This window comes from Alosa alosa, chromosome 4 (assembly GCF_017589495.1).
Source record: "Alosa alosa isolate M-15738 ecotype Scorff River chromosome 4, AALO_Geno_1.1, whole genome shotgun sequence".
NCBI lineage: Eukaryota > Metazoa > Chordata > Actinopteri > Clupeiformes > Clupeidae > Alosa > Alosa alosa.
Genome location: NC_063192.1, coordinates 5,599,532 through 5,614,268, shown reverse-complemented (window position 1 = coordinate 5,614,268; position 14,737 = coordinate 5,599,532). Strand labels below are relative to the sequence as shown.

The window sequence follows — 14,737 nt, the reverse complement described above, 5'->3', positions numbered from 1 at the left end:
ACAGCAATGGAAAAATACAATTGGATTTCAGGGTCGGGTGGGGGCTTGCATAATTCTTATATATTTGTTTGGGTTGGGGGTGCCGTAAGGTGCTTTCTCTGTTTCTTTTGGATTTTGTTGTTTCTCTGTTTAGAGCAGCGCACAGAGTTGGTACCAACCAGAGTGCTCTGGGGCTGTGGCAGTGCAATGCTAGGCAAAGGGTTTCAAGAAGAAAAACAAAAACAAAAAAAAATAAAATCATGTCACAGAGAGGAGGGCTGTCCCCAGGCAGCTGTTTAGAGGGGATATACAAAAGGACTAGGCTTGTAGTGCTTTTCCCACCCCAAACCCCCATTCCTAACCTAGTCTCTCTGTCAAAGACGACCTCGGTGATCAATAGCACATCAGATATCCTACGAAACGGGGCTGGCTGGCCTCTGAGTTGGAATGTACAGTAGTAAATACACACACACACACACACACACTCACACACAGGGTGACACAAAGGAATGACACACTATGCTTGACCAACTCAGAGTCACTAGCTCACGTCTCTGTAAGAGGGGTGAGGTCACTTACACTAGTCCACATTTTCATGTGTTGGCTGCGGGAAACAGAGAGGCCACTAACTGTGTGCGATTCTTGCTCATGCAGCACAAAAGCTGATATATAAACCGATATAAATCGCAAGTCCTGTACCACTCTAAGCTAGAACGTTTTTGCAATGCACTTTAGATGTCACGTGGCAATTTCCTTAGTGGGCAAGTTTTTTCTTTTTTTCTTTTTCAAAAGACACCCAAAATAAAAACAAAACAAAATATGGTGCTTTGGGAAAACAGGGGCAGCTGTAGCCTTTTCTGGCAACCAAACGCTCAAAACTGACAGTGACTTGTTTACAATGTTAAGGGAACATAACAGGCATTTAAAAAAACAAAAAAACAATAACACCGCAGCTGGTCAAAATGCAAGCACACTGATGCGGTGGGGGTGGTTGGGGGTGGGGGTGTTGCAGCAGAGGACTTCTCCCAAGGCTGTACATTTCAGAGCACAATGCATGTAAAGGTCTTGTGGGGAACAGCACTGCTTAACAAGGAAATCAAATTGCCGGATAAACAGGTGACAAGTAGACCACTGCATGTTCCACCCAGATGTGTGGCCTCCAGCAAATGTAGCATCGTAAATTAAACCGATTCGCGACAGGGAAATTAAAACTGGCTACTGCGGCCCCTTGGATTTAGGATTTTTGCAAGGAAAGGCAGTCTAACACGCATCACTCTCTCCTCCTCTTTCAATCGCTTCTGTTACATTATCGGGAGATTCTCTTTTTCTTTCTTTTACTCCTCCTTCTGTAGTGCACCCTCAGATGGGCAGTCATCAAGGCAACAAGGGGCCTCAACCTCAACCCCATCTCCTGATTGGTTGTCTCTGCTGGCTAAGGCACACTGGATTGGCTGGGCCAGAGGTGGCAGGTCCAGGGGCTGCACAACGGCGGTTCCTGGGGAGCTGCCATTCAGCTGCTGGGGCGCCATCACAGCACCCTCCACAGGTACGGGGGGCAGCGCAGCCCCCGGCTTGGCCTCCTCCGTCAACTTCGGGGGACTGCTGGGGGGCGGCGATGACGACAGGGTCTGGAGAGACACAACCAATCTGCATTAAGACCACTGAACTCAAGCCATTTCACTAAATATTCATGTGTGGTCAGTCCAAATGTTACTACACATTACTAGCACCAAACCATAGTGTTTTTAAACTGGCAATTTCCAACAACTGTAATTGCAAAAATGCCAATATTTCAGTTCCCAAAATTGAAAACAGAGGTGTGCCTTGCGTGTGCCTGTCTTCATTCATTTCTTTCACACGACTTACAACATAAATAATGCATTCATATGCTAGTAGTAATGTCAGAAATTAACCTGTTTGTAGGCCTCTTAGAAATGGTTGTTGCATCTTGCATTTAGATGCACACTCAATCGCGCATCCATGCAGGCAAAACGTAGGACTCAAATGTGGCGACGGCACACAACTTGGGGAAAAAACGTTTACTATGTACTGGCGGTGATAGCCTACAGTTAATGTGAATCACGGACAATAACCAAAGAAAGGAAATTGCACCTCCATTCACCAAATAAAAGCTGCGATAGTGTTTCTACATGTTGGCAGAAAGTCTTATAGGTCTTAGTAGCCTATTCCTGAATCCTGTCCCTTTCAAACTATGTTAAAATTGCGTGATTAGCCGCCAGCATAATAACAAAATCCTGGGGGAGAAACCCCGGACACCCTTGTTATTCTTGTTAGGCTATAGGTCCAAACCAATGAGTCTAAGCCTTAGTTTGAAATAATCCTCAGGTGTAAGTGTTTAGTCAAAGAGTCATTGCATTCAGGGTAATATAAACGTTAACAGATAAGAGATACTCAAGTTTGTAATTTCTTTTAAAATATACATTTTTGATACCACAGGTCTGTGTTCAGGGATGGACTACTGAATGGGCCTACTGGACCCAAGGGCTCAGGGGGCCCTGAAGCCCAAGCTTCTGTGTGAAGTTGCTTCTTCTCCACCCTTCTCTTCTCTTTCCTCAAAACTCACCAGAAGTCATCATTTAAGGGGTCTTTTTTAATGTTAAGAAATAATAATAATTTTGTAATTTTTTTTTTTTTTTTTTAACCCCCTTATCTTAAATGTCCGTCAAAAGTTTAGAATACCCTAACTGACTTAACTAAAATGATTTTTAATTATATATTTGCATGGCGAGAAATATATTGAAATTCTGTTTGGGGGGTCCACCAGACCCCACCACAGATTTGATAAAAAAAAAAACACATCTGTCATTCCAGCCCCCTTAAAGATGAACTGAACTGAAATAATCAACATTGATAATGTGTTGATTATGACAATTAAAAATAAATGGCACTAAAAATGTAATTAAAAAAAATCATTACGTAGCCTTTTTTAAGCAACACCAAAATTGCGTTTGTTAGTATTAGAACGCTGCCCGTTTCAATGACGTCATTGGCATGGTAGGACCTGAGAAGTTCTATAAACAACAGCTGCAGCATATTATGTATACACGAAAATTAGTCATTTTAATGGCATGGGTTACACATTTGAGCCTGTGAGGGACAGGCCTGTAGTGTCTTGACTACCACTAGATGGGGGACGATCGGTTTCAGGCTCCAGCTCAACCTTCAGTAGGATCATTTGGGTGAAAATGACTGTGTGAAGCTGCGGAGCATGGACACTGGAATCTATCTGTTGCAAAGCAGTGGCAAAACGTAGGGAAAATGTTCGAGGAAGCCAAAGTGACGGGAAAAATATGTTTATTTATGTATGTGTTTATTTTGGGGCGTATACATTTTGTGCAATGTATAACATAGATACATTTTGTGCGGCACAACATAGGCTTCTGTAGGCCTAGCCTACAGGTCATGTAGAAAACTGGACGAGGGGCGCTTGAGACCGCAACACGCACGCTGTCTCTCTGTCTCCCTCCATCCCTCACACACACACATTGCCTACTGTACATCCTCCACACAACTGTATACTCACTCACCACCACTACATTAGGCCTATCTTGGCTTCACGGTGCATACAAATAAGCTATATAACACGCATTGTCACGGCAATGTAGGCTAACGCAGTCTGGACTACTGGCACTCGTAACAGCAACTCACACAGGCTCTCCCTCCCTCCCTTAAAACTGTTAAAAACTTTGTCACCCCAAGTTGACCCCAGACACACGGAGGATACACGAGTTTGCCGTTTATTTTAGGCTAACGTTAGTGGAGAGTTTGCAGATTTTTACCTTGTGGATGTTGATATTGCATGAGTCTCTTGGATAGCAGCACTGCGAGTTAAACTCCCTCGCATCAACAATCTGCCCTGAGACGGTGAACAACTGGCTTCAGGGTGAGTAGAAATGGACATTGGATTCTGTTTACAGACCCGCTGTGGTTTAGTCACCAGCTAGTAAACGCATTATTATCGATCTGTGATATCGTCGGAGTCATGGTTTATACTCTCTATGGTCGGAGTGCTAGCTTGTGGAGTTTGACATAAGAGTGTTTCCAAGGTGTTTAGCTGCTAGCCCTTTCCTAGGTTGGATCGTATGGTAGCCTAACACTGGACCTCATCTGAGGCTACTTCGAGATATTATTCCAAAGGGGACAGATAGGCTACTGCACTTAAAACTTTAAAAGATTGAACGAACCTTCCCGGACTTTGTAATTGCGACCAGTGACTGCATTGGGTGAACGAAGCCGAAGTTGAAACTTAGGCTCCATGGCACATAGACAGTGGGCTCGCCCTTCTACGAATTGAAAAAGACTACAAGCTGCCCCACCGAGTTTGCGATAAAGTAAGCAAGAAAAGGGTTTTTTAAGTCAGGATATGTCGGGTCAATGGCATTTATTCGTCCAACGTTACAGACCAGTTTCCATAATGCACATCTTATCAATAGTTTGAATGTCGTGTGTGTTTCTGCTCATTGACAAAATTGCGTTCAGTATGATTCATGCCCAATTAATTTCCCCTGTTAAAGTGTTCGCCTTTGTTTCACTAGTTTGGTTTTGATTTTTTATGAGATTTTGTGATGTAGGCTAGCCTACGATAAACAGCTTATGGCCAATATGTAACTCAGCTAGGCCTAATGTTAGTTTCCTCAGCCATGTCAGCTAGCCTCAGACTCATTAGGCTGCTAGTTCTAGTGCAGAGTAGCTTACCATGCCAGTGACGTAGCCGATTGTTGAAATCCAACATGGCGGCACCCATGTAACAACAACAACACTTTCAACGTACAATTTTATCCCTTTTAATAAATTCAGCCATTTTAATCATTGTACCAATGAGAAGAAATAAAATACATCTGTTATATTACCTTTACTTCAAATTCCAGTTCAGTTCATTCACTTTAAATAAATAAATGCTGGCATTTTCACCTCCTGCCAACTGTGACCGTCAATTTTTACATTACATATATGGACATGAAACCATGACCAAAACTTCCAGATTTCTGACACTTCCACACAAATTTCCAGGTCAGTCCGGTATGGATACCAGTTCCATGGTTTACATAATTCATAATTTCGCTACTTTTCCAGACTTACATGGCACATGTTCATGGAAACCAGCCAGTGCGATGCATGCATACCTGTGTTCTGTTGGTGGGGGGTGCCTTCTTCCCTCCCCTTCCTTTTGGGGTGACCTCTTTACCCCTTCTGTGATGGGACACAAGGACAAAAATAAGGGCAGGGGACGCAGCAAAGACACACAATCATTTTCATTTCTCTTCAATTCACTTCCCAAACGAAATAAATCTGGAGTGACAAGGGAAATAATTAGGGCATAAGATAGGAATTGCAAATGTTAACTTTGATATGCAACACTCAATGTACCCTTTTCCTCCTCCAACTGAGACCACCTGCATGTTGAACCCCCCTCTTCCACGCACTGGTTTGTTCCCAGCCCACTGGCCCACAACCATGCCGGCTATTTCCAACTTGCCTCCCTGGGGAGGTATGGACTGGATACCTATTGGGAACAGAGTGTAATGCAGGAAGGTTTAGTGTGCTTATGGAGCTACAGAGTGATAATAGAAATGTGGGTTGCATGCATGCGTGCATGAGAGAGAGAGATAGAGAGGGAGAAAGAGAGAGAGACGGTTAAGAATATGATGACCCAGTTCAAAAAGTTAACCCAAAGACTGGATGGTGAAGCTACAAGGACCTCAATCAGGTATACCAATGCAGTGACAGAAGAGTGAAGGACAGAATCTTTTTTTTCTTTTAAAAAAACTAAACTGCAATGAATTTGAAGTAGAGCAAAAAGATAAGCAATTCAATGACAAAATAGTTCATCTCCTGTTGTCCTCTTAGGGGCTACATCACTTAAAATGGATCTATACATTTAAATATTTGACTCAGTGTTATCGATTATGTTTGTGATAAAAGTTTAGTAAAAAGCAGCGATCTATTGAGTGCCTGTCAATAAGTGAAGGAGCAGGAGTTGCTGACTGACCAACAATAGAGCTTTCAAGCCAAAGTAAAAATTACTGGGCAGATTCAGGCCCAATTTCAGCCCGGATTCAGTCAAACCTGACAAACTAGAATCGGCAAATTCCTGTCTGATTTGTTATTTGAGTAGGCTCACTATGCCAAATCAGAAGACATATCAACCTATGTTCCAGCTCCTGGCTGATTGGGATTGGATTTCTGGCAGGAAAAAAAAAATCATAGAGTGTCTGCCCGGCTTAAGTAGCCTGGCCATACCCACCTAGAGCTCCTTTCAGAGAGATACTAGTCTGGAACACCATAATTCACTAACATCTCCATCAGACCCCAAAAAGGTCAGGCCAAACGAGAGGGATGACGCTATAGTTTCTGAATCAAAAGTGGCTGTGGTGAATGGTAGCTACAACGCCAGCTTAAGACCCTTAAGGTGAAGAATTGCTGACCTGGGAAAGCTCGAGGCCTGTGCTGGTGGGGGTGATGCGGGTGGTGTGGAGGGGGCATGGCTCCCAGCGGGCGAGGCGGGTACATGGGGTGCATGGGGTAGAAAGGGGGCACCATAGCAGGAGGCAGGAAGGCAGGAGGGGGCATGGGTGGGGGAGGGGGAGGCGGTCGGGACAGATTGATGCCCTCCAAGATGGCCTGACGCATCTTCTCGACCCGAGAAACCAACTCCTCCTGTGAAGAAAAAGAGAAAGGTGGACAGAGGGGGGGGGGGACACAGAGAGGAAATGGAGACACAAATATATATTTGTGAAAAGACAAAGTAACCACAAAATAGGTTTGTCAATACTTATATACTGAACAGGAGTCAACCCATTTTCTTTAGCACTAGTAGCAATTGATTCTTCCATCTTAGTCTCAGAACTCCAAAGAGGTCTGATCATATCCAACAGCAGCAAACAAAATTAGCCAAACCAAAATGACAAAACATGTCTACACAAGCATCTCCTCACTCACTTCTAAGCATGCCCCTGGGTTTAGCTTAATTTGTGCTCCCTGTTTCATACAAAAATAGATGTAGCAATTTCAAACTTTGCTCTGTTTTTGTCCATACTTGTAAGCTTTCAGAAAAAATTTAATTATACAGGCAAATACAACCCAGAGTCTGAGACGAGTACAGACAAAAGGCTTCCGTCTAGATCCATATTTAGTGTTCACTGAATAAATTAGCCTTTTCTCCTCTACTGTCTGGTGGTGCACATACGTACCTGCCCCTCGCACATGTCCAGCAGGGCGGCCCTGTCCCGTGTGGAGCGCGCAAGCTTGCTCTGGAACAGCTTCCCGTCGAAGAAGCCCCAGGGGCAGCAGTGTTCCCATGGCAACGGCTGCCCGCACACGTCGTTGACAAACAGAGCCGTGTCCACGCCGCTCATGAACAGTGAGGCCAGCTGCACCCCCCGGTTGTCCACCTTCTCCACCTGACACACACATACAAAATCAGTACAGGTCCTCAAGGTAAAAGATGGTCAATAAAAAGTACAAAAAAAAAGTTCAGTATCATTGCTGTTCAAATGAGCAGTGTGATTGCGAGCTCCTAGACTCTTCACAGCTTATAACTCCAGAATCCATGTTAAAAACTTCTGCATCACTGCAATCAATGGGAAACTATTCAGTGCATTCTGTCATTAGGACAGTGATAATCTAGGCCTATGGAATGGTTGGAAGATAGCCTACAGTTCATAAAAGGATATTTTCCTTCATTTGAGCTATTATAGATGTTTTTATGAACAATAAATGAACTCACTTGATCCATTTCATTTGCGCATTATTGTCACGCAGATACTGGAAACAGCACTCGCTGTTGTTTAAACGCTCTGAGCTAAACATCTTCTTTGGAACATTTATGTTGCTTCCTCATTCCGACTTTAAAGGAGAATTCCGGTGTGATATTCACACCGAGTGTGAACGTATGTCTCATAGCCCATCTCGGCTTGTCCCCTGCACTCCATAATCTGGCGCTAGTTAGCCGATGAGACATACTATGAGACATACGTTCACACTCGGTATCATGTTTCAACACACTTTAGGTCAATATCACACCGGAATTCTCCTTTAAAGCACATGAACACCATAAACGGCAGTACAAATTCTAAACTGGAAAATTCGGACCTTCCGAAGAGGACATGAAGGCAATGTTTGTAGTAATACTTCTTTTCAGAAGAATTTAAATGTATCCATCAGCCATCTGAGCCTGGCATGCTGCATGCATGAGTGTATCAGATATTCTACCTTCTATTTCTGATAGCACTTGAAGGCCGCAAAAGATCAGGGCCTGTATTCACAAAACATTTGATCTTACCGCTTAAGAGTACCAAGTACTCCTAATGGCTTTCTTACACCAAACAACTTTGACAAGATTTGGGAAAGATTCTTGAAAGAGTCTTTTGAGTAAAGCTGGAATGGGGTGCATTAGTTAAAAGACACTACACTCAAGAATCTTTCCCAAATCTTGTCAAAGTTGTTTGGTCTAAGGTGGCCATAAATCACACTAAAAGTTGTTAGCTAGGAGTTTTCTCTTAAAACCTATTCACAAAGCTACAGAGACCAACTTTTTGTAAGGAAAAATGACAACTCCTAGATAAGACCTCCGTTATTTAACGTAACGTAATTTCTCAAGCACAAGCTTGCTTGCAGTGACCACGGTGATTGGCTGATGATGAGTGACAAGTCTTTGCTGGTGAAAAGGCATGCACTACACACGTATGGCGAAAAACGAGAGATGCATAAATAAATAATAAAAAATTACAGGCTACAAAGCAAATAGCCTAGTAATGGTATATATTACGGATTGATGCAGTATCTTTGCAGGGGTGGGTAGAATTTCCCCTTGGGGATCAATAAAGTATCTATCTATCTATCTATCTATCTATCTATCTATCTATCTATCTATCTATCTATCTATCTATCTATCTATCTAGAATACTGTAAAGTTTTTACTCAAGTAAAAGTACAATTACTCCATTCAAAAATCACTAAGTAAAAGCAAATATTCCCATCTGAGAAATCTACTCAAGTAAAAGTAAAAAAGTACCTTGTTAAAAAAAGACTCAAGTAACAAGTTACTTTTGTTTTACTTATTTATATTTTTGATGGCCCTTTAAAAGAGATACAAAAGTATCCTTTACGCCTGTTTGCTTTTCTCCTCCTCTGTAAGCTAATCTTATTGGCAACCAATTCAAATATATTTTATTTAATATACTTTTAATATTATTTGACACACTTCTGTAGGCCATCTTGTCATAGCCAGAATAAGCATTAAGTGGCTATGGATTGTAAAGCAGTCACTTCCAATCCATTACAAGCTGATTCTTCTGCTTTGTATTGCTAGAAGTCTGGTTATAACTTCACCATACAGACAATGGAACCTAAAAACAATGGCTATATTATGAGTAGACCTATATTTAGGCTACATAGGCATGTTCACTAGGAGAGAGCAGGCTATCTTTTTTTCCTCAGCTGACCGTCTCGGTCATGTCCTGCACTACCAACATTGAGGCTACATAAACAAATGCTACGTTTTTCTAACTCGTGTGCTTGATTTCCAGGGCATTTTCCTTGCTTGTTAATGAAGTTGTAGGCCTACTCTCCTTGTGCAATGTGATTGTTGAACGAGGCTGGCCAGAAATTAATATAGGTGAACGTTTCCGTGTCATGTCATACCTCTGCAGCAGCTGGCAGGCATCATTGCGTTAACTGAGCTGTTACATATATAGAACATCTACTACTGTGTAGTAGGCTACAACATGGTCTGACTCTACATAGGCCAGTCATTAATTTTATAACCGCGGGAAAACGTAACAATGCACCCGAAGCCCTGTTTCTTTTCTCCCACGCCGTTGTGCACCGAGGGAGTGGTGCACTTTCCTTCCTCGAGATACTTTCTCCTCCAATAGTAACCTTTACTCGTAAAGACATCCATTATTTATCAGAGGGTCATTCCATGTCAGTTCAACCAGGGCCCACGCACTTAGGTCTCAAAAAATTACCAGGTGTACCTATGTTACCCAGGAGACACACTGTAAAATTACTCTTATGTAAGATCAATACTTTCCAAGATACAGCCAGTTTTACAGGGGGAAGGGGGTTTGGTCTGGATAATCCTGCATGGTCATAGCTGTCCCTCAAAGTTCATACAAATTTTATTGGAGTTTTTGCCTGGGCTCTGTTTAAGCCTTCAGAAGACATATTTGTACTCAACATAGGCTCTTGATTTATTTTCCTTACTGAGATAAGTAGAAACACTCTCACAAAAAGCAATGAACAGAAAACAAATCCCTTCAGGGTCTGACCAAACGTGACGATTTTGCTACACACTATTCCTATTTATGTACCAGCATGCAAAATTTGAGCCCAGGACCCCAGAGTTTGTCTTAAATCCGCCAGTTAGGAGCTACTTTTATCCTAAAGATTCTTTGTGAATACGGGACCAGTTTTGTGTATGGTATATGTAATATGCTTAGTGAGAAGTTACAAATTTATGGATTTATGCAATTGAATAAATTGAAAACATAACAAAACAAGGCAAAGTTCAACACATTCAAATAACCTAGCTATCCCTGATCAAAATACTTACCTTAGCCTTTTTAACACTTTTAACACCCACTTTAAACGACAAAACAGTAACACAAATTCCTTTGTCATTAGGCTCCAGTGGGCGATGCTGGTCCTACCCAGGGTATCTGCACATTTTCCAAGTGCAAATTTAAAGACTTTTAAGACCTTTCCAAGACATCTAAATAGAAAAATTAAGACTATACCACGGCAAAGATACATACGACAACTTAAAACTGTTTTATGCAATAGTTTTTTTTCTACTAATTTTAACCCTCACCCCATTTAGGATGTCTAAAGAAGTTACCAAATATATTTTGGCGAAAGAAAATAATTGTGTGTGAATTACCTTTACAGCTATGAATGCCCAATTTTAGGGTCTGGGCTGCTTGCTTTTGAAGTTGGCTGTACATATTTGGTTGTGCTTACTGGCTGAGGCTGACCGTTCTTCACCTGTGTCTGTAGTAGCCTAGACTACTTGCCAAAGACATGTGCACTGGAATGGATTCCCTTCAATATTTTTTTCATTCAATATTTAATCCACTGCTTTACATTTTGCATACAAGTTGTATCTAAACCAACCAAAGCTTGACTGAAACATTGTAAAACCATTGACTTGTTTTAAATTAATTAAGAGACAGATCCTCCTCGCATTATCCTGCTGAAAGCTGCTGGTTTCATCTCAAGCACGCATGTATTATGGACGCACGTTTTTTTTATGTAGCCAGTCCCGACATTCAAAAAATATGCGGTTACATTTCACAACTTTTGAGAAGTAGGCCTACTGGGAAACGCTGGCAAGCAAGCTGCTGATAGATATTACAGGTATTATAGCCTAACTTAAGACAGATTCTTTCTTCCCTAGGCTATGCCAGCAACAACCGCTGGAAAGATGCTCATTCTACCACTCACATAGGCTACCTGTGTATGTCTCAGTCAGGCCACGGCTACACCACAAAAACGTCAGGAATATTTGTACATACTGTATTATTACCGTTTTCACACCTTTAACTACACCCGTGAAAAACATCTTCACTCTGCAACCACTACACTTCCTCCCGTAGCCGTATAGTCAATACAATTGTGTTGTAAATACACGAAACCGGATGGAAACATTTCACTCGCTCTCTTGCACTCGCTCACTCGATGGCGGTCCCATACGCAAATTTAATACCTCCCTTTCGAAAATTCAAGGAACCCTGCCTACCTTGAGTTCCTGGAGCTGGTCCGGTTCGTACAGCTGGTTGGAGACGGCCTGAGCCAGGAAGGCATCCAACTCATGTCTCTGCAAGATCCTTCCACCAGGCCACTGCATCATATACCTGCAGAAAGACAACAAACAATCCGGTCAGCACAAAAAGCCAAACTTATCAGTGACGTCAATCGCATGCTGGAAAAAAAATCAAAAGTGCAGATGAGTACATCTCAAATTTATCAGGAGTTACACACCAGGACAAATCCACACAGGCTGATGGATGGCATCCCCACAAGAACAACATATATTCAAAACACAGATTTCACTAGCCTATGGCATAATGTTGCACGGTGCACCAATACTACAAAAGTATCGCAATAACTAATTTTATTAGTATCGATCATTTTATGACTTGTTTTGCAGTAAGATACGTATTTCATGTTAGTGTGCGAAAGGCATGCTTCTAGTGCCTTCCGTAGCCTATGAGTCTTTTCTCCTCACACGTACAAGCAGCTGTCGTGATAAATGCAGCCAGACATGGCCACTAGTTTAAGTAATAGTAACAGCAGTAAATAATAGTAGGCTAATGTTAAATTGATTTGCTGACATGCATCTCAAGTTTGTGTTGCTAACCTACCTAGGCTACGGAATTTTGTTCATTTAGGCCTACTGTTGGGTTTAATGACATTTTAGAAATAGGCTACGCCAGTGTTTTCCAACCTTTTTTGAGCCACAGAATTTTTTTTCTTAAAAATCCTGCGAGACACCACCAACCAAAAATGTAACAATCCATTCACAATCTAAATCCATTCACCAACCTTAGATGACTGTGTAGTTTTAAAGCAACCCCAAAGCACTTTTCCTGTGTCACACACACGCCATTTGTTTATCCAGCACCAAACGCAAACGCATAACGATGTCCACAGACAAGGTAGAGTATGTTGCATGACTTTATAAAAGTATGATGTATTGCGACATCAGAAGCAAGTCAAATTTGTAGTTTCTTATGTCTTCTTATGTCAGACCAGCTACACGATCTGGCAAACTTACATAGTGCGGTTACAGCCGATAGAGGGCCGCGAAGCGAATGCAGAAGTACCATTCACCCTGATACGAGTTGATGAACCACTGAAACGATTTTGGAAACATTATTTTAAGGTACTCTTTGGTGTTGCTTTAACACGACAGATCGACCACCATCTCAATGATAAACCATGTATCAATTCTCTTACTCCATACACTCTACAGCAACTTCATTTTGAAATCTCACATTCGTCACAATCTCCAATCACAATCCAACATTTATCAACAACTCCATTAAAATGCACAGGCCTACACCGTCCGCCTCTTCCAACTACGTTCATAAATCTACCACCAGATTTACTGCGGCCTCACACACGTGAAGGGCTCTACAAGCCACTGACTAATTTCTGTATGCATCCCTGCCCACAGCTGTTGATGACCAAGAACCAACACAGGCAAGGCTCACTGATGAATTTTATACAGTACGACCAGATATTTATAGACAGCATTTATCAGAATTAAGAGTAGGATGACAAAGAAAAATGTGTTAAGAGAAGGAGGGGAGAGAGAAAGGGAAGAGAGAGAAAGAAATGTAGAAAAGCATAGGCACAGAAAGACAGAGAAAACTAGATGTACCGCATAGCGGTACAAAATATGACCGCCGCTCAGTCCTGTACATCCATTCCACGAAAATAAATCACACTTCAATTTGTCTCCATCTTTTACTCCATCCCCACTCTTGAAACTTTTTGTGTATGCTTGTTTGGCATGCCTGAGTGTGTGTGTCTTGGCTGCACAGAAAGTAGCCTACTTGTGCTGAAAAGGTGAATAGATTGTAGAATAGCCAAAGAAGATGAAGCATTGTTATAAAACCTTTAAAATCTCTAAACAATCACAAGTAGGGCAGTTCATCACAGTTCATCCATTGCAACTGGATTGATGAAAGGTCACTTACACCTGTAGGCTACATTGTATTTGGGAAAAGCAAAAGGTATCAGCATAATGTTATTTATTTATTTTTTATGTATTTATAAACAAAAACATATCTGTCAGTTCCATGCCGTTTTCAACAGCTATCAAAAACAAAGGTCATTTTTGGATGGATGGATTTTTTGTGAATGTTTCTTCTTCTACATAAGATTTTAGTCATCTTTAGTTCATGTAATACTTTATTGTTAATGCACAAATTAAGTCTGAAAATTAAAGCTTGCACAAATTAAGTAACAGTAGTCTGAAACGAAATGCTGTTTTACATCTAACCAGTGGTGCAAATAACTGACATGTCCAAATGGGCCTTGATGAAATGCGTCGCTAGACTGTTCATACACATTTTAACGGGCCAAAGTTGAAGATCTTTTGTCTGTTATTGTTCGTGCAAATATAGGCTGATTCATGTTCCCTTGCATTGTGTAACTGAGGTCCATGGCTAGTCTGGCTTTCATCAGACCAAGCTCAATCTTTTAAGAAATCAAAAAATAAATAGCGGGCAGATCAGGCTGGGTTCACCCAGCCTAGTCCATAGGTAACCGATATTGTTTAATTTTCAGATTGAGATATACACGCTCTGGCTATTCTAAATGCAAAAATGCATTAGGGAGTTATGACAAAACTGTAACTAACAAACTAGATCCTAATAGAAAGCTGTTAGCTTCCCTAAGCTACAGGTAGGATTATAAGGTAGGCCTATTTACAACATAAATTGTCAATAGGCTATGCTGGCTACACAAATAAAATCTCCTTAGGAAACCAATGGCTTACGAATTTACAGTATCAAGCGGACTTAAACTGCCATATCGGGCTTAAAAGTTGTAATAACATTCACGCAGTTCCATGAGTCAAGGAAAGCGAATGAAGTAGCCACTTCTAAATGGGACCCACTACACAGTAGCTTAAGGTGTGTTGCTAAAGCAGCCATAATGAAATGAAGGTGTCATTGTTTGGATACTTCACACACACGTGCTTTTTAATTTCACAGACTACAACTAC

The 14,737-nt window shown here is 41.5% G+C and overlaps 1 protein-coding gene across 1 annotated transcript in view; it reads right to left on the bottom strand.

Annotated features, from left to right (window-relative positions):
- Nucleotides 1-977: 977 nt before the first annotated feature.
- fam120c (family with sequence similarity 120C) overlaps nt 978-14,737 on the bottom strand; it is a 38,486-nt gene continuing 24,726 nt past the window's right edge. The window contains exons 11-16 of the mRNA XM_048240667.1: nt 11,741-11,855; nt 7,191-7,400; nt 6,426-6,657; nt 5,368-5,503; nt 5,124-5,190; nt 978-1,607 (exon numbers count right to left, since the gene is read on the bottom strand). Coding sequence (XP_048096624.1) covers nt 1,314-1,607; nt 5,124-5,190; nt 5,368-5,503; nt 6,426-6,657; nt 7,191-7,400; nt 11,741-11,855 — 1,054 coding nt within the window. The 3' untranslated portion in view covers nt 978-1,313. The remainder of the gene's footprint in view (nt 1,608-5,123; nt 5,191-5,367; nt 5,504-6,425; nt 6,658-7,190; nt 7,401-11,740; nt 11,856-14,737) is intronic.